Here is a 24,478-nt window from a genome sequence, read left to right on the forward strand (position 1 = left end):
TGATGAAAATTGCCTTTTTTAGATTTTGCCTGCCTATGTGTTTGGCACAGTACTCTGTTAACATGAAGGTAGATGTTATCATTCGAATAGTCCAACTGTTCTGAAAGAATGCTTAGACCTGGACTCATTTTCATAATCTTTAACAAACCTAATTAATAACATAATTAATGTACAACATGGTTTCCAGAAAGTGAGGCGCTTCAAAAACTGCACGTTTAGGACACAGATGACTATTTAGACAAGCTTATTTTGTCAAAGACACTATAATTTATCTTAGGGTCTTGGGATGTTGCTTATATTCCAAATGATGGATTGTTTATTAGTCTCTGATGGCTTTTAACATGTGCTGCCACTCAAAATGGCGGCAGCTAAAAGTTGTTTATGTCGATAGCTATTATGAAAGTATTTGATGTCAGACTTCAGCACAGTGTTGGCACAAGTGGTAGTGGATAATAATCACTCCCGGCTGTTTTGTTGACTTACAGAATTGTTGTCCATTAAATCAGAGGGTGACAAAGTGACTGACTTGTTTTCCAAGGCGTTTATTAAGTGCATTTTAGTACAATTGTTCTCAGAAAGTTACATCTTACAAACTTTTGACACATACTTTTCACAATTTACATGTGGCGCTATACAGAAACAGATGAAAAAAGAAAGAGGAAAACCATTCACTCATCAATATTGTACCTGTGCACATAACAACATCTGTACACATAACTGTGTTTGATATGCACAAAACACACACCCACTGTCCCTCACACAGATGAACAAATAATGACATGTGCACTCATAATCCCTTCTCTCATAAAATCTGTACCAGAGAGAGAGTTTATTTGGGAAAAGGTCCATTTCATCTTATCTTCCTCTTCCCTGGCTGACCGCAGAAACTTTTCCTATATATATATATATATATATATTCACAGTGTTTGTGTGTCTTTATGGATGTAAAATGTAAAGTAATGTGTTTTATATGTGTGTAAATCTTTTAGAAGCCAGACTGAAACAGAAGGTGGAAAAAAAAAGTTATGCAGTTTAATGAGAATATTCTTTGCTGGGAGTCATGTCAGGGCATTTTCAGGTGAATATAGCAGATCTATAAAAGCAAGGCATGATTCCAGTAACTAAACGGGTCGTTGGCCACTCTTCAAACAGTTACGGCACCATGAAATGCTTAACAAGCTCTCCTCTTGTGTTTTGTATCAGTATGTGATAAATGGCTTCTGTAGAAACCTTCTTTCATAGAGGGACTCCAAACCATCCCTCTATTCATCACCCTGGAGTGTCACTATAGAGTAAGATATTTCATAAAACAAACAGAGCAAATGAGGCTAAAAAAATTGCACAGTTAGATAATGAATACATTCACCATCTCATTCACAAGCTCACGGGTTGAAAAGCAAACACACATGACTGAGCTGAATAGAAACCTAATACATTCAAATTGATAAAATGGGTTTTAGTGAAAGGTATCTAAGCCTGCATTAAGGAACATATTATTATATTTAGTTAGTAAATCAATGACTTAGGGAGTTAAACAAGATGCAATTGATTTTGTCCAAAGGGAAAACCAGTTGCTTAATTACAATATTTTCCGTTCCCAAACCTAACAAAAGAAATTTGCATTTATATAATGAAAGGGATATTGCAGCATAAACCACACTTCCAGCTAGAAGAGGATGATTCTGACTTTCATCTATTCATCCTCTTCCCTGCAAACCATCTTTCCTCTAAGTAACCTCTTATCCTCTTTCTACCACCTTTGCACACACTTTGTCATGTTTTACCCAAGCAAACATAAGATTTAGGAGCATAGTTTAGAATCACATTAAAAGGGCTTTCTGTTTCTGTGTGTTTATGGACATTTAAATGGCCCAATCAGTTTCCCTACCGCCATTGCTGATCATATGCCTGTCAGACAGGGGTCCTAGCAGGTGTTTGCACCCTGTCTGGACCCAGTACAGAAGGGAGCCAACTATTTCTTTGGCCAGCACTGGCCAAGCCCATCCCAGACAGTGCCGTGGACAGCTTGGTTAAGCCAAGGATAAACGAGCTGGAGTCTCACCAGAAAACTAGAGCTGCCTGGAAGTGAGTGCAGAACAGAAAGAGGAGAATACTGACTATAATTGTGGAAGGATTGATTTTAGTTAATTTGCTAAATAAAATAAATGGTCTTTTGTTATTACACGCCCCAAATAACCCAGTGCCAGGGACAAGACAAAAGCTGGTAACACTTATTATTAGTGTACACAAATTATCAATAGCCTACAATACATATTTGTTGCAAATTACACATTAGTCATTATTAATGCGGGAGTATTATATAGTCTCCAGGCACCTTGGGTCATTTTATAGAACAATCAAGACACTATGTCACCTTCAGTTCTTACAAAAATTGAGTTCTTATATATATATACAGTATATATATATATATCAAACATCACTTTATATTGACTTCATAATGTGATACCTTGAAACTGACTTCTGTCTCTTTAAGAAGCTCCTGCTTTCCAACACTCTGCCTTCAACACATGACCCTAACAACACTACTCTGTTATGTTATTTACAAACTTTGTTAGAAGCACTGAACTGAGAGGTAATCTTTATGGTAATTTGTTCCAACAGGTGTTTGCTAATTGCTGCTGCCACTAGTCTGGAGGAGCTGTGTGAGGAAGTGGCAGTGGAGGGGTGATTTGAGAGACATTGGCTCAGCTGAGGACTACAGCTGGATAGAGGAGCTTGTCATGGGCGCATTACAAATGGCTGCCAAAGGAGGTTGAAGAATTCCTCAAACACGCATGAAAGAATCAAAGTAAAACTCCGGGTATTTTTAGATAAGAGAATAACATTATAATGGAATATGAAGCTAAAAAATAATTTACTTTACATAATACTCTTCCCCCTTCAAATACTTATTATGCATTTGTAAATGACCAGAGCCATGAAAGAACAAATTGATGACTGAAAACAACCAGTACACAATACTGTGTACAGACTGTACACAGTATATTGTGTGCTTAGAATTTATAAAGTAGTAAAATAAAACAAATAGATTTAATTATAATATGAATATTCAGCAAACTATAGGTGTTAGTAGTGGTCATACTATAACAGGCTCTTTATGAGACAGAATATGTTCCCATTCTGAAGGCTCTACTTAAAAATAATTCATTAGTAGTTTGAAATGAATTGATGAAGTTGCCTTACCTATTTACTTTGCAATGCCAATTGAGACACACTTAAATAATGTTGATTTACATTAAGCTACATTATTTGCTTAATAATGACTAATAGGTAATTATTTTGGCAATAATATGAATGGTAATGGTAGCAAGTTAAGGGCAAATTTCTGTCCTGCAATATTAAAGTTTATTGAGGTTTTTTTTTGTTGGGTACTGCCGCTAGACTAAAAAAGGACATTACAATTTCCCCTAAACTATATTAAAGATGAGGAGGAATTTCACAGGCATTTTTTATTCCATCCTCAGGGAGTGATGTAGCCAAATCTTTATGATTGTGTGAAACTCTCTTTAACACCACAGCATTTGCTTTCATCTCTCCTGTCCATATGGTGAACCCCTACAGTGAGGGTGAATAGATTGGCTCAGCAACTTAAATACATCACCGTGTATGAGGTCATGTTTTATAGTGAGCACCGAGCTCTTGAGGGCTATTTAAGACTGTGTGTTCATTGAAATGGCACTGGGTTCCTGTTGGCAAACCCCAGCCCAGATGTTCATTTTTACTGTGAAAGGAAGTGATGGTGATTTACCCTGATTTCCAATGCCTTGATTAGCTGCTCTCTCATGCATTTCAAATTCATAGAAAGTCTCGCCTTGCTAAGATATTTACAGCACATGTTAGAATTTACCTCAAAATAAAACTATCTGGACAGAATAATTTAATGCAAATGCATATTTATGTCTTGTTTTCTTAGCAGCTGTTTACCATGAGTTTGGGTCAGCCAAGCCACAACAATTAATTTTGCATTTCATCCTGTTGACCAATCCCAACACAAGCATAATATATAAAAACGCAAATGGAACATAAAACATATCTGTACATGTAAGTGCTCACCAGCAAGAGACAGCATGTGTACACCCACATTTAACATGATCTCCAGTAAAATATTTTTTCCCCAATATTTTAACTCCTACAACAATTTTCATACAGCTCTACAATAACAGTTCTTTACCAATAATCAATTTACAAGTTCCTCAGTTAAGATTCAGTCAGAAAAGTTATCAGGGTGCTCCTGAAACACGTGGATGTTGAACCAATAGTCCGTTGTTCAGCTGTGATAAGGAAACCAGGGATTTACAGGAAACTGCACATTGCATGTGTCTATCACAATCTAATCAACATGTCTTTGCCAAAAATGCAAGCAGAGAGTTCTGTACATACATATTCATATGTAACACCTTCAATATGAAGGTTTATTATGAAAGATATAATCATATTTAGCAAGAGATAAACATATTTATATTCTCTTGGTGGAGATAGTTAAAAAGTCCTTTAGGCAAGGCCTTCCAACTGGACTTCCACAGGTAGTGTTTAAGTTAAGAGACAAGTGGGCGGCATCTTGCTATAGTGGCAACACATAAAACAGATGGTAAAAGACAAAAATATAACAAAGCTCTGAATTTGTCCATTTATAATACAGTATTAAAATTTTTTAAACAAGCAAAAAAAAAAAAAAGCAAAAGTTGAAGTACTCCATTGTACATCCCTGTATACCTCTTCGACGAGTTAATTCTCCTTTTAGTTCCGTCTTTGTCTGTATCCTATTTCCCGCCAGGTAAAGCCGTCTTCATCTCACATATGGACAACGGTATGGGTAAAAATCACAGGTCACAGGTTTCTAAATGTCTCACACTTGTGTCTACATTTTAAATGTGTTTTAGTCCAGATAATATAGAAGCACAATATCAATTGTTTACCACAACGGCTGAATTTGTAAGTTGTTCCCTGTGCTGATGTCTGATTGTAGTAGTCATTTTGGTTTACAATGACACCAATATAGTTGGAAACAACAAGATTGGTCTTTGTCTTTCTTTATGATAAATGGAGAAAAAAGTGCCAGGTATGGACCCTGAAAGCATGTGGTGGATAGTGTGAGATGTGACAACCCTTTTCCACATGGTTGCACAAACCCTGGTCTCCTGTTGCCATGGTAGGGGTTTAGATTAGGACGATAGTCTCGACTCTGGCGCGTTCCGATGGATCGGGGGTCATTCGGGGGCTGCTGTTGTTGGACCTCCGAATGCTGCCCGTTCCATGGCACAGCGCCCCCTGTAGTCATGCCATCGTTGTAGGTGACTGGCTCATCTGCACCCTCATAGACTGGACATTACTGAGGATTTTCTTCTGATGGCCTGCCAAGGTCACTCCTATTCTAAGTAAGTCCCTAGAGAGAAACAAGCAAAGAAAAAAAAAACCCTGAAAACCAATAGCTTCTTTTAAAGACATATATAAAAGAATTTCAATCACTCTGAAGGTAGAACAGATAATTCTACCTAGAGTGGCAACAACACCCCTTGTAGTCATGAAATCGTTGTGGGTGACTGGCTCATCTGCACCCTCAACTCATGAGGCATTCTGATCACAATGGTTTAATACCCCACATTCACATTCTCATATTACACCCATATGCCTCAATTCAATTATTCAGATTATATTTGATAGACAGTGTAGTGATAGTAAAGTGGAAGGAAAGCTATATAGTTTTGAAAATATCTTCCAAGTGGCATGTATATGTATCAGACCCCATTTACTCTGATACTTATGAATAAAATCCAGTACCACAAGTTGTCTTTCAAAGTTGCAGAATTAATTAACTATTCACTAATTTATCACCCTGGATACCCCATTTCATTTGTGGTGGCAGCAAATTGCTATATGGACAGTGAAGCTGAGCAATCTTGAAAGAAAACTGGTGGTAAATATTTGAAGTTTCTAGCAGCTCGACCACCACAAGCCAGAGCTACAATGGAGTGGATCAAATTAAAGCGTATTCATGAATGTCCCTAAAACATGATCAAAATCCAACAGGAAAACTGTAGAAATATGAAAACAATGTTGTTCAGAGATGTTCTTCAACCAATCTGGCAGAGACAGCTATTTTGAAAGGGGATACCCCATTTCAGATTTGTATTTGCGAAAACATCATTTTTCTTGCATGCCACACTTGTGTGTTACTATATATTAATTTATGGAATTTGATGTATGTCTCATAAAATCCTAACAAAATATACTATAGTTTCTGGTTGTAGGATGACAGACTGGAGAAAGGGCTAAGCCAGGGACCTCAAATCCAGGCCCCCTGGGGCTGATGTCCTCTAGGCTTTAGATGCGACTCTTCTTCACCACACCTCAGTTAAATAATCAGGTCATTAGCAGGACTTTGGAGAACATGACTACACTCAAGAGATGATTCAGCTTTGTGATTGAGGTGTGTTGAACCAGGGACACATGTAAACGTTACAGGCCTGCATTTGACGAACTCTGGTCTGAGCAATGTGATTACTTTAGCAAAAAACATTCATCATCAATCGCTATAACCACACCAATGAACAATCCAAGAGGTGGTAAACAAATTTTCTGTCGACATTCATCCGGTTTTTAAATACTTAATTTTACACAAGCTAGTGAACTCACTCTGAGGTTATCTGAGCCACAAGCTGCAGGGACGTAAAGCCTGAGTTGAGGAAGTTGTCTCTGTACTGGCTCATCTTGATGGCAGCAAGCCAGTCCTCTACCGAACTGAAGGTGTTGAAGTCGGGTATGGATCTGTCCAACAATGGCTGAGAAGGCCTGGAGGAGACGAGAAGGAGCAGGTGAGATGAGAGAGAGAAAAGAACTTTGATGCAATATTAAGTGAGCAGTGTTTTAAGAAAACAAGAGTAACTGTGGGGTTCTTATTTGTGTAGGTGTATATGAAAAGACACAAGCAAAAAGCCAGTGGCGTGTTTACAATTGATCCATCTACCTGAAAATGTTTGAAAGAGAACAAAAATGAAAAATAAAAATGTTAGGTAACATGCCACCCATCATCTGACCAGTACTATTTATACGAAAAGGCTCATTATGGCTGTGGGAAGTTGTCCCAACACCTTAAAGACCTAAGGGTAAGAGCATGCCCTAATGCAAAACCTCAGTCTGACACATAGCTGGGAGTTCACCTAGGGCAACATGGCAGTCAGCCAAATCACAATGCCAAAACACATAGCCTTAAGTTTCTGACTGACCCTCAGTAGCTCAGTCAACCCAGAGATTCACAGAATCTGTGTAGAAAGTGAAGGGAAAAAAGAAAAAAACTATATCCAGTCACTGTTGTACATGGATCAAACAACCTGATATAATCTGATCCATTAAATATTTATGAAAATGTAAGTCAAAGTTTTCAACAACTAATAGAATGTTACAGAATTTCTAGCAACTTTAAATAAACTAAGTACTCAGCAAAATTATCAAAAGAAAATCATTTTTGGACAAAAATGAAAGTAATTCAAATCCTATTTTTTCCACTTTATTTCCTCATCTGGCCTATCCCCATACAGAAAATAAAAATAAGAATAAATTCATGATTAAATCATGTAATCTTAATGAAATAGTAGAAATGCTTTTAAATTTATCCCAGCAAAGTGGCATGTGCACCTTTTCACTGGCATCTGCAGCAAAGATGTAGAATTTATTGGCACTGAACTGTTTCATGGTAATAAGCCTCAGTTTGCTGGCAAGTTTGACATTAGAATTAGAATTGTAACTAACTAGCTGAAGATGCCACATAAATATGTTCACTGATAATCACAGTTAATACAGGTTAAGAAGCTCAGGTCGCTTATAATGCTGAACCTTAGCATTAGTGTTGCTGCTGAGCTTGCTAAGATGCAAATTTTAGTTCTTGCTCCAATAAAGAAACATAATGATAGTTAAGAACTATCTTTTTAACTTGTCTTAAGATAGTCCTTAGCTTTCACTGAGTTGATACATTAACTCACAGTACACCCATTTAAAAATAAATATCCACCCTTCCATTCTCTGCTGCATCAATGCACATGATGGCATGATTAAGAATACAAGTTATTTTCCTCTGCAGTCAAAGTCTTATCCAAATGATGAGGTCAGACATTTTACCAAGATATAGTATCCAATTAGAAATTTCATCCATTTATTAAATATCATATTTTCAAACTAATAAACAGTACTAAAATAATTGTATAAATATCTGATATTTAATGCCCTATAAAATGTATTTTTATAGTGTGCATATTGTACCAAATGCAAAATACAGAAATCAGGAAAAAAAAGTCTATTCTTTTAATAATAAATGAATACAACTTTTTTCTGAGAGCAAAATGTATTCCAAATATCTCCTTTTTGTTTATAAGTTGTTTATACACATTTTCATAATGTGTTTGCCTTATTATTGAATGGCTATGAGTCAAGTGAAACTCCCTGAAAGTACGAGTATCCAATGGGCGGAAAGAAAAGCAGCAAGGGAAAAGTTCAAGTTTGATGCAATCAACAGTAATAAGACCATTACTATTTTATGAGGTGATAAAAATAAACACAAATAGTAAGCTAGCTTGTGCAGATTGTGTGTGGGAACTTGGTGCACATAAACAGATGAAAAGCATTTTTAATATCAAGTTATGGGTGTATTTGTGTGTGTGTGTGTCTAGTGAAGTGCTTTACTCACACAGCAGGGATGTTGGCTACAGCTTTTAGGCTGGTGGGGTTGCGTATCATTTTGTCGAGGGTGCTGACAATATCTGCAAAGCGAGGTCGTACGTTGCGATCTTTCTGCCAGCAGTCCAGCATCAGTTGGTGCAAGGCGCTGGGGCAGTCCATGGGTGGTGGCAAACGATAATCCTGCTCAATAGCATTGATTACCTAAGAGATAATTAGAACATTTTGAGTAATGTGACACTTTTAGTTGGAGCTGCAAACCTACTGTTAACATTTGGATAATTCTGAACATTTGAAACAAAGGTCTGAGGAGCTGTTATTAGTAGTCAGTGTCTTACTTAGTCTCTCTTGTGCAGAATTTATTGCTTTAAACTAAAGCTGTCTAATACAGATTAAAACCTTTAAAGCCACACATCTGAATACTTAGATTATGTAAACGTTTCTTCTGATAACTTGCAATTCTTATCAGCACAGATTATGTTTGTTCTTTTTGTTTTTGTTTGGGTTTTTTTTTTACCATCTGTTAGGTGAACAATAACACAAACTTAATTTTAATTTTTAATTTTTTTTTCTGTAAATGTATCTGAGTAATTATGGCACTCTCTTCTATGCCTCAAATTGGCCCTGCCAGCACCCCTCTGCTGCTATAATATAGGCCAACTGCTGTTCGTCGCTCAAGTGACAGTTTGCATTCAGGCTAATGTGCCCTTCCTCCTGACACTAGCCAATCATGCCAGCCCTGGAGGACAAAGTGGGGAAGCAGAGTGGAAGTAAAACAATAGCTGTGTCACTGTAGGAGCCAGTGAGAGAATGGAAGATTTGAAATAATTAACACTTTAGAAAGCAGGCACTTGACACATGCCTCTTAAAGACTTCACAGGTATGATGGCCTTTTACGTGCAAGAGACTTAGACAAGTCAAAATTAGCCAAGTGTTTAGGTGAACTAAATTGCTGCATGTATTAACAACTAAAGTGTAGTAAATACAGTATACAATGCAGGTTTAGTATAGATACCACTCATACGTATTAGGCATAACTGTTACATTGCTTGTTTACATAAAGAGTCTGACAATCCTAGGGCAGCCATTCAGGGCATTTAGACATGGTGAAAACAGCTTATTGAAGTTCAAATTCAGCATCAGAATAGTAAAGAAAATTGATTTAGGGAACTTTTCATGCATACATTGCTGAAAACATCCAGGGTATGCCGGTTGTGTAGACAACTGTTTTGGAAGTACCAGGGGTAAAATATATATATATATATATATATATATATATATATATATATATATATATATATATATATATATATATATATACTGTATATATACTGTGGAATACCATCTCTGTAAATACAGACTGTTGGGCATTAAATTACAAGAGCTTCAGTAGCAAAGGACAATACTGGGTTTCACATGTTAGCAAAGAACAAGATACATCAGATTGTGAAAAATAGATAAAAACAAATAGAAAAAATAGTGCCTGTTCTGAAGTATTGATTTTAGACACTGAATTGTTAGGGTCAGAAATGTGAGTAAACAATACAAAAACATGAATTTACTCTACCTTGTATCAGTGGTTCAGGGTGGTGGGTGTAATGGTGTGACTATCTTTCTATTTGTCATTGTTTGAATGCCACAGCCTACTTTAGTATCATTGCTGACAATGGTTATGTCTGAGTGGATATAAAATCAATCTCTGTGTGACCACAGTTACTTGATCTCAATACAAAAGAGACTTTTACATTAAGTTAAAATGGCAGATTCACATTATATATTTGCAACTAAGGAAATGGGTGATGCATTTTTATCAGTTTGAATCACAATATGCAGAAATACATGCAGGAATGTTTTGAAGACTGTGCTAAATCTATGCCATAAGAAATTAAAGCCATTCTGAAGGTAAAGGTCAATTCAACCAGGTACTAATAAGGTGTGATTAATAACATGTCTGGTGTGTGAATATATCGATAAAAGTCTCTTAATAACAAAGTGTCTTTAGATTGGCATTTAAGAACCAAACTTCCCAAAAACCCCAAAAACCCTTTTACAGATTAGTAACAGTATATGTGCATTATGTGCTCTTTTTTATCTAAAATGCTTGGCTGCAAATTACACTTCAAGTGTAAAACCCAGGGTAAAATACACTATTCTGTAAAAAAGTTTCTGTAGTTTGAAGACTCAGTTTTGAAGCTGAGTGTAGCTCAACAAAATCTACTTAAATGTCACAGATGAAGAAGACAGGAAAAATACAACATGGGAGCATATGAAAAGGAACTTGAAGGCTATATTGAGGAAGATGGATTTAAAAGAAAAAAAGGGAACCAGCAGCTTTTACTTTTGTGTGGGTGTGTAAGAGGATGCGAGAAGGCGTGTGTAAGTGCCTGAATATGTGCGTGCTCAGAGGAGGCGGACATGCTGAGTGGCATCAGTCCCACCAGGCAGTGCTTGCTGCTGGCCCACTGAGGCAACATCTGCTTGGTTGGACTGTCCCGGTGGAGTGAGGTCCACAGAGGCCTGATGGTTGGCTCGTCTTCTCACTAAGGGAAGCTTAGGGAGAAAGACCTCATAGTATGGGACCACTTCCAGTGGTTGTGCGTGTTTGTGTTGGTGCCTGTGAGTATGGACCTTATCCAAGCGGACACGGGGAACAAAACAGAGCTCTCAGCAATCATTCATTGCTCTCAAAAGCTGGCCAGGAAGGAAAGGGATAGTGTGAGGCTTTGCCTATAATAAGTCTGCTTTCAAAGTCAGAGTCAAGGACATCTTCAGCGATAGTGGGGATGAAAAAGGTGATTTATTACAGCTTCCTTTTTCACACAAGATATCCTTAATTGTGTTTGGGTTAGTCTTTACATACACACATGCATACAGGCCACATAATTTTTATAGGACGGAGTGATTATTCTGAGACGTATTTAAGTTGAATATTTGAAAGGGTAGTATCCCTTTCAATAATTTTCCAAAAGTTGAACTTCCTGAGAAGCTAGCAACTCTTAAATTGCACATACTGTAAATGTATGCTATTTATTCCATACTGTCAGAAAGTTGTAGCTTTTCTGTTTACAGAAACACAGTGTACACATGCATTTCCCTGCCAAAAAATCATCCCTGCAGCCCAGCATTGGAGCTTTGTTTGGAAGGAAAAAACAGCTTTGTATAAAATGAAACAGTGGTGCTACAAAGACTTATTCTCCCCCACAGAAGGCAGCCTCTGAACTGCCTACAATGGTTTGCTTGTAGTGCAGGCCTTTTTTTTTTCCTCCTTTACTTGTGTACATCCCAAAAGATACTTTTGCCTAATGCCTGCCCAGTAGCTTGTTTGGAGCAACTCTAACATGAAAAACAGGTGGCTTGTGCCCTTTTTCTTTCATCAATTAAAGGAAACTTTGAGCTTTTTGAGAAGCAAAAAAGGCAAAAGTGAAAAACATACACTAGATGACAAAATAATATAAGCTCACCTTACAAAAGGGGTAACTATTTGAACATAACATTATGTATTTATTTCTAGTAATCTCTTGAAATGATTATATCAATCACTAAATGCTTGATTTTTACTCACTTAAAATATGTAATTGGCCTATATATAAAAAATAATTGTTGCTTATAACTGTCAAGCAAATTCTTCATTACTTTATGTTGTGTCAGAGTGTCAAGCCATCCAGGTCTTCAATCTATTTAAGTAAGTCCCTAAGTTGACCACTAAACAGAACGTGTGAAATGATTTATTGTCACAAATATTCTAAAATATGAAAAGACCAGAGAGATGCATTTCTTCTGACATAATGGTGTAAAATATACTGGATTTTGAATTTGCCGTCTATGCCACACAGTCCTTTAATATCTTGGATATTCTGCTTCATTATCTGTATACTTTCACCTTTACAATTACTGAAAGTGTAAATTCTGATAATTGACCAGATTTGATAACCACTTATATTTTCATTCATTCTCAGTCTGTTTCCTTCATTCTTTTAACATTTTTCAGTTGACCTACTGACAGTTTTGACAGAAGATAGAACTGGAAACAGACGCAGGGAACACTGAAATCAGATGGAAAAACGGTTCTGCTGCTGGAAGAGATTTCAACTAACTGACTACAGAACATTTTATGGGCGGGGCCAAGGGACAGCTGTTTTCAATCACCATAAGTACCCAGGCTCTACACCCACTCAACGTCAAATCCTTTGATTAAGTGAAACATTTAGTCCTGGCCTCTAAATTTGCTGACAGTATTTGAAATATTTTGTGGTTTTTCTAATCTTCTATTCTCAATCTTCAGTCCCGGTTGCACCAACTCTTAGATTCTCATCTGCTACTACAAAGCTTAATCTAAACAAATCCACAAAACAATTATCATCTTGTAGTCTTGACATCCATTAAACCAGAAACCTTGTCATTGACCTTAGTCTGCTTTGGGTTCTTTTAATCTAAGTGAATGACACATACATGCTGGAAGCCTTTCTCCAGTTTGCTCAGTATACAATTTATGATATTTGACTTAGTCTCTTGTTGTAGTATATGACTGATATGTTTGTGTGCCATTTGGTCTTTTTGGGTGTAGTTGTCTTATGAGCTGTCGGCTTAGAAAAGTCATTTGACTGGTAATGTGGTTCTGTTTTGAGTTGATCACAGATTTGCTGAAAACTAAGTAGATTACTTAGCAAAATTAAGTATATTGCTCTGGATAGCCACACCTGAACCACTTAGACCTCCGTATCAAGGTCTTCTAATTATACCATGATCTAGATTGTCTTCTGCAGAGCATTAAGATAACAATGCTGACCATCTTAAATCCCTCCTGTAGGCCTGGGTATTCCCTAAATTATAATTTTTTTACTTAACTGTACTATGTTTTATGGTTTCTTTGCAAATGTCCATATTTTGTATGCATTATGCAGTACTTTTATTATGGCTTCATTGTGCATTTTGTCTCCAGCATTTTCTAACCTATTCTTTAAAAAGTGCTGTACAAATAAAACTTTACTTACTTAATATAGAGTTAGAGTCTGCAGTTTTATGAGTGTGTCTCGTTTAGTGGATTTGTTGTGCTGGTTTCCTTGAGAGAAGGAATGGTTGTGGGGGATGTGATGGTATTGGGTTTTTTGCATGAATAAAACTCTATTATTAGAGCCACAGTTCACCACTGTGTTTTCGAGAGAGAATTATGATTTCACAAAAAAAAAACATTTTAAATCACTTACATCCTGGTTGGACATGTCCCAGTAAGGCCTCTCTCCGTATGACATCACCTCCCACATGACGATACCATAACTCCACACATCACTGGCTGAGGTGAACTTTCTGTAAGCAATGGCCTCTGGAGCTGTCCACCTTACTGGGATCTTTCCACCCTAAGAAATAGAAATAAAGAATTAGCATGTTAGAGACATTTTAATGTTTTGATAATGTTGATTTCTTTTCCGCTTGGGTTAAACTACAGTGAGCCATCTTATCCTGACTACCACAAGACCTGTTTTGACTGTTAAGAGTTTAATCTCCTTTCTTTCTTCATCCACCCTGTGTATTCATTCACCTGAAGCCAAAACATTCATAAGATTCTGCTTCCGTCCCACGAGTGACTCTGCACAGTCATCGACCGACATTACATTTACTACTGTCTTGTCTCCTATCTGAAGAAAGGAAGATAGATCTGGGCTTCTGCTCCTTCATTGAGCGTTACTGGCTGTAATTGGGCTACCAGGGCCTAAGGCATGCCACGTGCTTTCTTGAATGAAATTGACAGCCGCTTGCTTTAAATTCCGTGCACACACCAAAGCAGTCTCAGCTGGTAACATATCAACAGACGGAGATGTTTGTGAGTGAACGCCCACATGTCTAACTAGGCAGACAGACATGTACATGCCTGACCATACTCCCTTCATTCACATCTGAGTTGAGCTCGCCACCAGCTTAATAATGCCAATTAACTGAACCTGAGCATTTGGAGATAAGCTTCTGTTGGAAACAAACCCAAGAGAAACAGGCGCAGACCACCCTGAGTGAGGAGAATAACACACAGACAATGGTTCTTTGGGATCTTTCCAAATTGCACGCTTATGTCCAACAGTTTCCTTTTTTGGTAATGCATATATTTGTATTATGATCATGTTCTGCAGGTCAGTACTATGCTGTACTACTGAAGTGGAGAATTTGAATACATGACTGACCACACAGAAATGTGATAACTGATAGTAAACAAAGGTTGCTAGGAGGAATTTAGGGGGAGTTTTCCACAGCATAACAGGATAAATGTTCAATTTAAGAGCAGCGGCCTATATTTTCATTCCACATATCATACTGTTATCACTCTAAAAATCTTGGATGATCACATGTTTCTATACTCAAATTTAATGTCCCTTCAAAAAAATGTTCTGCATTGAATCCTGAATCTCTATTTTCATAGTTTAATTTCCTCTATTGAGTTAAAATCCATGCTCATATCTCTATGCTGTCGGCTCACACATTCTTCAATTTTGGGACTAGAGACAGTTCTTAGCTGGTTTTCTATAATAAATGGTTTGATTTTCCACCACCAAAGAGTCCAGTCGAAACCACATCATTATAAATGTTTCTTTGATAATTTAAATTATTAATTTAACTTCATATTTTAATATTTAATCGAGTCTGATCTCCCCTCGTAGTGCTGTTTTATAACACAATAAAGTAACTATGTTTTCTTTAGTTGTTATAAAGTAAGTGAATAAAGACTATAAAATGCAATTATTTCAGAGCTTCTCATGTCTATTCTTATACCTCATTTCGGTTTCCATCTGGATTGTTTTATATCCACTGAGTACTGAGGGTTTGCTGTCTGGTTCATGCTTATGGCTGGGGACATAAATTATTTAGAAACAGAAAAAAATATATATATTTGTAGCAACATTTATATTGGTCGATCATCTTTCTCTTCTGGGTAACTGTCTCATGTAAAAGACTGTTTGAATGAGAATATATGAGATGAAAGATGAGGTTATAAATACAATGTAACCAAAAAAAAAAACTAGCTGGAAGCAAAATGTTGTCTATTACAATCCTTCTTTGACATAACTTCCTTGCTGCTTTTCTCAGTTTGTACATCTGGTCTGTTGCCCCAGGACCCCATTAAGATATGAGCTGGGAGTTGCTGAAATAGGCCGAGTAAAGCTTCGAGTAAAGCTGTTTTCACACTACCAGTGGGACAGACATTAGTTATACTATTTTTAAGTCAACTGAGTCACAGATGTCTATGTACACTCTTTAGTAATTACTCCTCTGGGCCATTACTAGCTCTGCCCAGTTTTAACAACATACAGTGTTGACTGACTTATGAATAGACAAAGAGGGAAAGCAAAAACATAAGCACTTTCTTTAGCACAAAATGCATCAATACCAGTAAAGAGATCTTTAGGGGGCACAGAGGATGTTATGTTTTGTTCTTGGAACAGTGCTATGAGGGATGCTGCTAATAAAGTTCCTAGCCATATCTTAAAGATATGACTAGGAGCTGAAAATATTGTCAGAGTTGGTCTGTAGCTTATAAAAAAAAAATAAGAATGAGATCAGAGCATTGTTATGACTCCTCAAAAACTTTGAGTTTGTGATTCCTAAGCCACATTTTAAGTTATTTGTTGGAGTAATTCAGATATTTGCCTATTTGAAAGACCCAATTGTCCCCGAACTTCCTGGCTGATGTCTTAAGATGTAGCTTCAACTTTCCACTGCATTCCACTTTCCTTATGCATCTATTTTGTGAAGTAAACATTCCCTCCAGCCACATCACAAGTGATTTTACCACCCCCATATTTCACAGTCAGATTAATGTCATCAAATTTGCAAGCATCCCACATTGTCCTTAAAATGTAACAATTGACACTATGGTCAATGACATTTATTCTAGTTTCTTCAGACAACATGTCATCACTCCAAAAATTAAGGTGGTTGTTAACTATGAATATTTGCAAATTGTAATTCTTCTTTTTGGGTCGCTCCTGGAGTAATAACTTATTCCTCTAAGAGTTCCCTTTCAGGTCAAGTTGATACAGGATTCATGTCAATGTGAATAATGGCACTCACTTATCATTATGAATGTTCTTATTAGGAAAACATCCTAATAAGAATGGATCTGTCAAAAGTTTACAAAGCCATGGCATTATCATCAGGTCTTTCAAAAATTGTCTAAATACATCGTGTGTATTGTGCTATTATTTAATGTGATTATTGTATATAAATATTTGAATTTGAAGTAAGTTAAATAACATTTCCTCCTCAAAAATTAACTCAATACTCTGGCACTTAGGAAATAGAAATAACTGTGTTTATCTTAGCTGACTTAAAACAAATTGATTTCATGTCATACAGAGACATGACATGGTATGTGTCTGTTTATAACGAATATTTTATTTCAATTGTATACATATATATATATATATATATATATATATATATATATATATATATATATATATATATGCTGCAGTTTCTGTTTTCTCTGTCAGTATTAAATAAAAATATTTCTAACTCCTATCTTGGACAACTACCTCAGACTCTGTGGAGAAGAGCTAGAGTTCATAGTCACAGCAGCATCAGAACTTCTCAACCTCGAGTGGAGAAAAATCCAATGATATACCCCACAAGCTCTCTGGATAATAACTAAAGTAGGTGACACACAGTGCTTGATTTTCTAGCCATGTTGGATGGTTCCATTTTCTGCTTGATGAATTTTGGGTTTTTAAATAAAAAGCAAAGCTTCAAGAGGGTGTGAAAACATGAAATTTATGTGATTGAGAAAAAAACAAAAAAAAAACAAAGTTACTTCTTACATATGCTGGTAGATAATACATCTAGCTATGTTTGCACACAAAATTCCAGGGCAGAGAACCTTGAGCCAACATTTGAAAGTGTTGAAATCTTTGCATCAACAAAGTGAGATTACAGAACGTGACTGGCTCCACCTGCTTGTGACCGCCTCTGACAGGTTGTGACTAGAAGTGACAGCTTGTGATAAGTCTGAAATGTCACAGTAAATAGGATGTGCACAGACTGTCAGTTTAACAGGTATTATGCTGAAACGAATGTTTTCCTTTGACAACTGGATCTGAGAGACAAAGGACAAACGTTGGGTGGTCAGGTGACATGTAGTGTCTCTTGTGAATGTGTTACACTTGGTCAGGACATGATACACCTGTCAAGACGTGGTGCTAGCTTGAGCTGTGAATCCACTAATGTGCAGATCACTTCATGTAGATTGTCAACGACGTGCTGTATGTGGAATGTGGTAAAATTTAGAACACAAATACCCGTCACAGAACAGTGAACAGTTGTCACTAACATCTATTGCACTTACTAGCATTTAGTTGAAAATTTAGACCAAATCAATTCTCCAGGTTTTAAAACTGGCCTTTTTATACCATCTACTGGCACCACCAAATTAAATCTAGCTAGTATCTATCTCTCTTTTGTGTTAAAATCTAATTTTAGAAATTGACCTTGGCCTCAATTTCTTCAGAGTATGTGGGATATAAGCAATTACAATCACTTATCTAACTGGGGCAAAAGCTGAATAGCCCTAATTTTTCCTTTCAGTGCTACTGGGAGTGCAGTTGAGAAGTGCCATGTTATAAAAACACTAAAGGGCTAAAATTGATGTATTGGGGATTTCTATGCCTCTGCATGTGGTCAGCCATTCCCCTTTTTGTCCCCAAAATTTGGCATCAAACTATAGAATGATATTTAGTTAAAACCTAACAGCTATGCCACTAACTGTGTTTATTTTTGCTGAGATTTAGTTCTGTAATATTTTTAAGTGAGCTGTTATTGAGAATGGGAAACAAAAAGGGAAGCTGAAATTCAGGCAGTTTATTCAAATGGAAGGCAGAGATATTACATATAAGGATTATCTAGAGTGTGTGGATTATTTTAAGTATACACATTTGAATTTCTGGCAATGAAATACAATCTGAACAGATAGGGGTAAAATTAGATTAAAACAAGCAAACATTTTTCTCAACCAGAAGTGATAGCAATATGAAGGTATAAATATCAAATGTTTATGCCATGCCTGGTGTTTTGCAAATTTAAGTTTTGAAAAAGTCTGGTTTTGATTAACTAAAATAAGAAATCTCTCCTTTGTAACTCTGGATTTTGTGCAGAGGCACATTTATTGAGAGTTTTCAAATAAATCAGGTATCTTTTCCTCTGGTTTAGTGAGCAGGATTACGCCAGCATGATTTGTTTCATTGTGAGAATGCAAATACAGTCAAACAGTCACAGATGGCAAATCAAAGCCCTACTTATACTGACTGTGGCAAATATGACAGAAGATATAAATCAAACTAACATAATTTATGCAGATGAGTACACTTTGTTACAGAAACCAGGTATGTATCATGTTTCTTTGCTGTTTTTACAATTTATAACTGGCTCATATTATATTACCTTTTTAGATGTCCTATTTATTTAAACCAGTTAATGTTAAATGGTTTATTCATCTTAAATCTCCACTGTATTTAGAAGACTTCCCCTTTAGTCATCAGCTGCAAGTTAAAGAAAATAATGTTTTAAAGCAATATGCTTGTGCTTTATTGGGTTAATTTCCAGTAGCTTGTTTGATCACTCCAAACATGCTACTGTTTGGAGGATGTCCTCACTGGACGTGAAGACATCCTGGGCAGGAGAGGTCTACATGTTCGTATGATATCAATTTCCATGGCTAAGCTACTAAATGGAAAAAATAAATAAATAAATCACATGGGAGACATGGAGGACAACTGTGTAGAGAAAGACAAATGTAAAGACAAAAGAGAGGCATCCACATCATCATTATGGATTTGCACCCTATAAACCAAGAATCTATGATCTTAACTCTGTGTATATATGTTTTACAGCAAACAAAGAAGCATGTTAAAAACAACAACAAAAAAACTTGTTGCCCTGAAAGCAGTGAGAGTAGGACGGGATGCTAATAGTAAACAAACAAATGACAGAAACAACGGGGCAGTCCACAAAGTGTGAGTGCTGGAGCGAATCTGAAAGAATGTCACACGGGTCATGGGGATTTGACGGATGAGCTTTGTTACCGGCTCTTTGTGACCCTGCCTTTCAGCCTCTCTCAGCATCAATGGCACAAGCAAACATAGAGGCAGATACACAATCACCTCTAAAGACACATAAGGAATTGTATGTGAGTGTACATAATAACACTCAGTGAGTGTATATAATAACACTCACATACAACAAATAACATAAATATCTAATCACATTGGTGAGGTTTCCATGACATGAGCAGTTGACAGTCTTGACATCACCAGCCACAGGTGGAAATTTTAACTAAAGTCTGACCCTCTACTGCACATTGAGAATGAACCCTCCGTTACGGATATAATATGTGTGCACATCACAGAAACTCCCAAACAAATGTGTGCACATCTACATGTGCTGGCTTCTCTGCTCAAAAATATGCATTCAATCTGTAACTATGCAATATCAGGCTGGCATCTATAACCAGACTGGAAGTGTTTTGTGAAAGATGCTTTTCCCTCGAGCATAGGAGTTTAAGTATGTTTTAAACTTGTTCATAAGTGATGGCAAAATAGAGTCTGTGATCTGTGGTGTAGAAAGAGCTGTGATAAAAGAAATAAAAGAATGTCTTGATTTACTGATTTTGATTCTTGCCTTTGGTCATGAGATATCGATCAATACTGAAACAATATTTTGGATAGCAGCAGCTAAAATGAGCGTCCTCCATAAGGTGATTGGACTCAGCTGAAAATCATCTGTAGGGAGCCCAGAATACAACTACTGTTATCAAGAGAAATCAGTGAATGTGCTGGGACATCTGATCAGCCCACTGGATGGAAAACTTGGGGCAGAATCAGAACTCGATTGATGGAGTTCTATTCCTTTTGGCTTGAGGTTCCTTGGGCTCCCTGCAATAAACTGGGGTGTGCCACTGCATATGGAGAAGGGTGTCTAAATGTTTCTCCAAGATGTGTTTGTTTTTAAAAAAAAATATAAGAAAGTTTTCAAGATTTCTTGTTTAAACTTTCGGATGTTATGCTGCTTTTCCATAAGTTTCCTTGAGGACGACAAAATAAATCTTACTTGCTTATAAATAAGCCCTGCTTCTCCTCAAAACAATGTTTCTACAGACAAATGTAATGCCTCCTTGCAGTTAATATTTCTCCGTGAGTAAAACTTACGCCCTCAGTCTTGTTCTCTCTTTTCATTGACATTTGCACTTTATAAGCACAAGAAATATGCCCGAAGAAGGAAGCGATGCCAATGCTACACTATTAAACTGACTGGAGCTGTTATCAGATTATCACTTATTTCTAAGAGGGAGAAAAGTAAATCTCAAATATACCTAAGGATGAAAATGGCATCTTTAAGAAAACAGCAAGAGATGCAGGATTAAAACAGAAGTGGAAGACATTAGTGCTCAAGCAATTGAAACTTAGCACAGATTCACAGTTTTGGTAATGAGGATAGCTTATCTGTAAAAATGTAGGATTTTGCAATGTGAGACCAAAGTTTTAACCAAGGGCACCACAATATAGGAATCCTGCTTCCTACCTGAAAATGTAGGCTCTTATTACTTTGGGAGAAAAAAAAACTTTAATATCAATGGATGAATGGATGAGTAAGAGAAAGAATGCTATATGGAAAAAAGTCTGGAAATACATTTTTCAAAGTTTTATTTTTGGACACCCTGGACAGAACAATTACCTTATTCAATAGACTGATCAGGAAACAAATGAATGTGCAACCTTTTCTGTAATTCCTGTTGAGCAAGATATGGAGGCTTACTCACATAAAATAAACTCAAAAATGAAATGTTGATGTTCAGAAATAAGCAAAAGCAAACCTAGCGTCGATAAAACACCCACTGACTAAAGCCTTTAAAATAATTAACACAGCGCACCTTAGTAAGACCAGTGCAGTTCAAGTATTGTTTTGTAAGCCTAATTAATCATGACTTTGGTGAGCAGCCAACAGAGAGGGAGGACAGCCTCCTTCTGTCTTAAACTCCATAACACTGCTCTGGAGTGAACCCACATCCAGGGTTAACACAATTACCAGCATGTCCTCCCAACCATGATCCAGCATCACACTGCAGGCACTGTAATTGGTGTGCCTAGAATTGCAGACAAAAATTAGAAAATCAGCAGAGGGAGAGGGGTGATTACTTTGCTTGAGGAGGCCATTGGTAACTATGTAAATCACTGGCTGTCACTGCAATTTAATTTGCTTATTCTGTTGTCCTTGTGTAAAATGCAAGTCTTGCCCACAATCTGGTTAAAGTATCAGGTCATAACCACAGAGCCTGGAAAGTCAAGGGCATAAGATACATGCAGCTTAATTACAAAATAGGACCACAATATCCTGCGGTGCTTGTGCCGTGTGTGCTGTTTGTCTGCTCCAAAGATTTCAAGGCACACTGGATCAGAAATGTGTAGATATCAAAGTCTGTCTTTTGTTACATTTTAACTTATTTAAAGGCCTAACTGCAGGTGGATAGAAGAGGCAGCAGGTTGCAATATGTGGAGCTTTGAATTGAAGTGGAGTTTTATTTAAATACTGATTTGACTTATTTTATTAAAGCAGTACCCTGAAAAACTCCACCTCACCTCATCAAAAACCTTCAGTGCCTTACTATCAGACAGCTCTCTCGGTCAGATAATCCCTTTAAGGAGACTTTGTAAAGTCTTGCATTAACCAACATCAAAACAGTGGCCACAATCTATAACCCAACCCTTTTGAGTCCTGTTATATTAGCCAGCTTATTCAGCTTTGTTGCTAAATAATACCCATTCAGCAAGGTTTAGCCACAGGGGTCAAGCACACAAAGCATACTATTCCTAGGGAGCAATTAGCTCTCAGTCACCCAAATGTAAGGTCAGATCTCCTCTGGCTTTGACGGCACTGCTGCTCATCACACCAGTTGGCAATCAACTCTCCCTGATCGGCTAATATAATGTTTGACATTCACTTTAAAAAAAAAATCTAAAAAAAACTTACTTCTAAACCAAATAGATTTTGTCTAATGCCATCAAGAAGGTGAGAAATACAAAAGAAAACTCTGTTTTGTATTATTTTTTTGCTTGTTTTTAAAAAAAAAATTATATTTAGATGAGGACAGTTTCTTTAGAAGATTTCTTTTTTACCTTTGTGTTGCTAACTCAGGCATTCACAGTGGTTTTGATCCCAAGGTTGCAGGCATTGTAATGCCTCTGATGTTCATCCTAAAATATACCTTTATAGATAATATATTCAGATTGCATTCATATTTATTCATAATATATAAGACCCTGCCACTGAGCTGCAATCTTCTGTTGTACACTATGAAGCAATTGCAAAAGAGGAACCCCCATGGCAGTTCTGTAAAACAAGTTAAACTTTCCGCTCTCAGGCAACTCTGTTAGAAACGAGTGTGTGAGGCCACTGGAGGCTGTCAGCACAAAATAAAGAATGGGGCAGGTGAAATACAGGACACGGCTAAAAGAAAACAAGAGACGTTAGAAATAAAAATGAGAGATTTTAAATCCACCTCTAGCATAATAAGAGTTCAGAATAAAAGGAATCTACTCTTAGCTCACAATGATGATATAAAAAAAAAAAACGTATTTCTATTTTCCAACATTTTACCTCATTTAAAATAATAATTGTTGTCTCAGCTATGCCATTTAGGAACACAATGTTTTTTAGAGTCATAAACACATCTGAAATGAGATGCATTTTCAGAGATTATTCCAGTGACCTCTCAACCTTCTTTGTCTAGCCAACCTCATTCAAAAAGAGTGTTATTTATTTAGAATTCAATTCAGTTTCTGTATGAGATGGAAACACCTTCACCTAAAGTGAATTTCTTTTCAGGAGTTTTCACATTTTGCCATTCCTGCAGTTGGTTCAATGTCTCAAACATCGCTGTAACAGAAGCAATATATAAGTAGACAACAAACTCAGATTATTAAAGTCTGTATATCAGCAAAATTGTCACCATTATTTTTTACTAAAGTGGAAGTATTACAAAATGAGCAATTTCAGTATTTTTTTTTATAAAATGAAATGTAGGCATTTACAGCAAGATCTCCACCAGACAGTTGTGTTCTGGTAAAAGCAGAGAAATTTAAAAGGCAGATTACATAAAATGCAAAGATATCCATCTTGTCAAATTTCAGTAATAAATAAAAATAGTTGTGAAATAAAAGCAAAATAGGAAGTATTAATTTTTGCATAACTGCCTTAGTACTTTTTAAGTATTTTTTTTTTAAGGATTTTAGGTATTCCTCTTTTGAATGTTATTGTGTAACTTTATACTTGTGAAGTGTCCGAGATCTATTTAAAACCATAGCAGATGGAAACATGTGTGCCACAAGCAGTAAACAACCTAATTTGTAACAAAAGACTTAAGCAGATTCAATGAGGTGACAGCGGATACACAGTCATAGTGAGAGCCTCACACAAACACACTTTTGCATACATTCTGAAGCGTGCAGACACTCAAAACCACCCACACAACCTGAGGCGAGCGGGGCGTCCTAATGACCTGGCCCTGTGTGTTTGTGAGGGTGTAAAAGTGTGTTTTGAATTAGGAAGAGGAGAGGCAGAAGATGAACTAACGATGGCTGCTAATAATTACAGATCTGTAGCGTAGAGGAGTTAATGAGGAGCCAAAGCCTCCCATGATGCCCCAGTAATAATGAATGAGGAGGGGGAGAGAAGGATGAGGAAGCAAAAGAGAGAGAAAGAGGTAGGATATGTCATTTCGAGAGGCTGCAGTGCCCTTTGGTTTCTCTGCTCTTTGGGCATG

General features: G+C 36.8%; 1 protein-coding gene across 2 annotated transcripts in view; it reads right to left on the reverse strand.

Annotated features, from left to right (window-relative positions):
* Positions 1-522: 522 nt before the first annotated feature.
* ephb1 (EPH receptor B1) overlaps positions 523-24,478 on the reverse strand; it is a 173,535-nt gene continuing 149,579 nt past the window's right edge. For both annotated transcript variants that reach the window (XM_028021343.1, XM_028021342.1), the window contains exons 13-16: positions 13,893-14,042; positions 8,699-8,892; positions 6,655-6,810; positions 523-5,404 (exon numbers count right to left, since the gene is read on the reverse strand). In XM_028021343.1, the coding sequence (XP_027877144.1) occupies positions 5,296-5,404; positions 6,655-6,810; positions 8,699-8,892; positions 13,893-14,042 (609 nt within the window). In that variant the 3' untranslated portion in view covers positions 523-5,295. The remainder of the gene's footprint in view (positions 5,405-6,654; positions 6,811-8,698; positions 8,893-13,892; positions 14,043-24,478) is intronic.

The sequence above is a fragment of the Xiphophorus couchianus genome, chromosome 6 (assembly GCF_001444195.1).
Source record: "Xiphophorus couchianus chromosome 6, X_couchianus-1.0, whole genome shotgun sequence".
Taxonomy (NCBI): domain Eukaryota; kingdom Metazoa; phylum Chordata; class Actinopteri; order Cyprinodontiformes; family Poeciliidae; genus Xiphophorus; species Xiphophorus couchianus.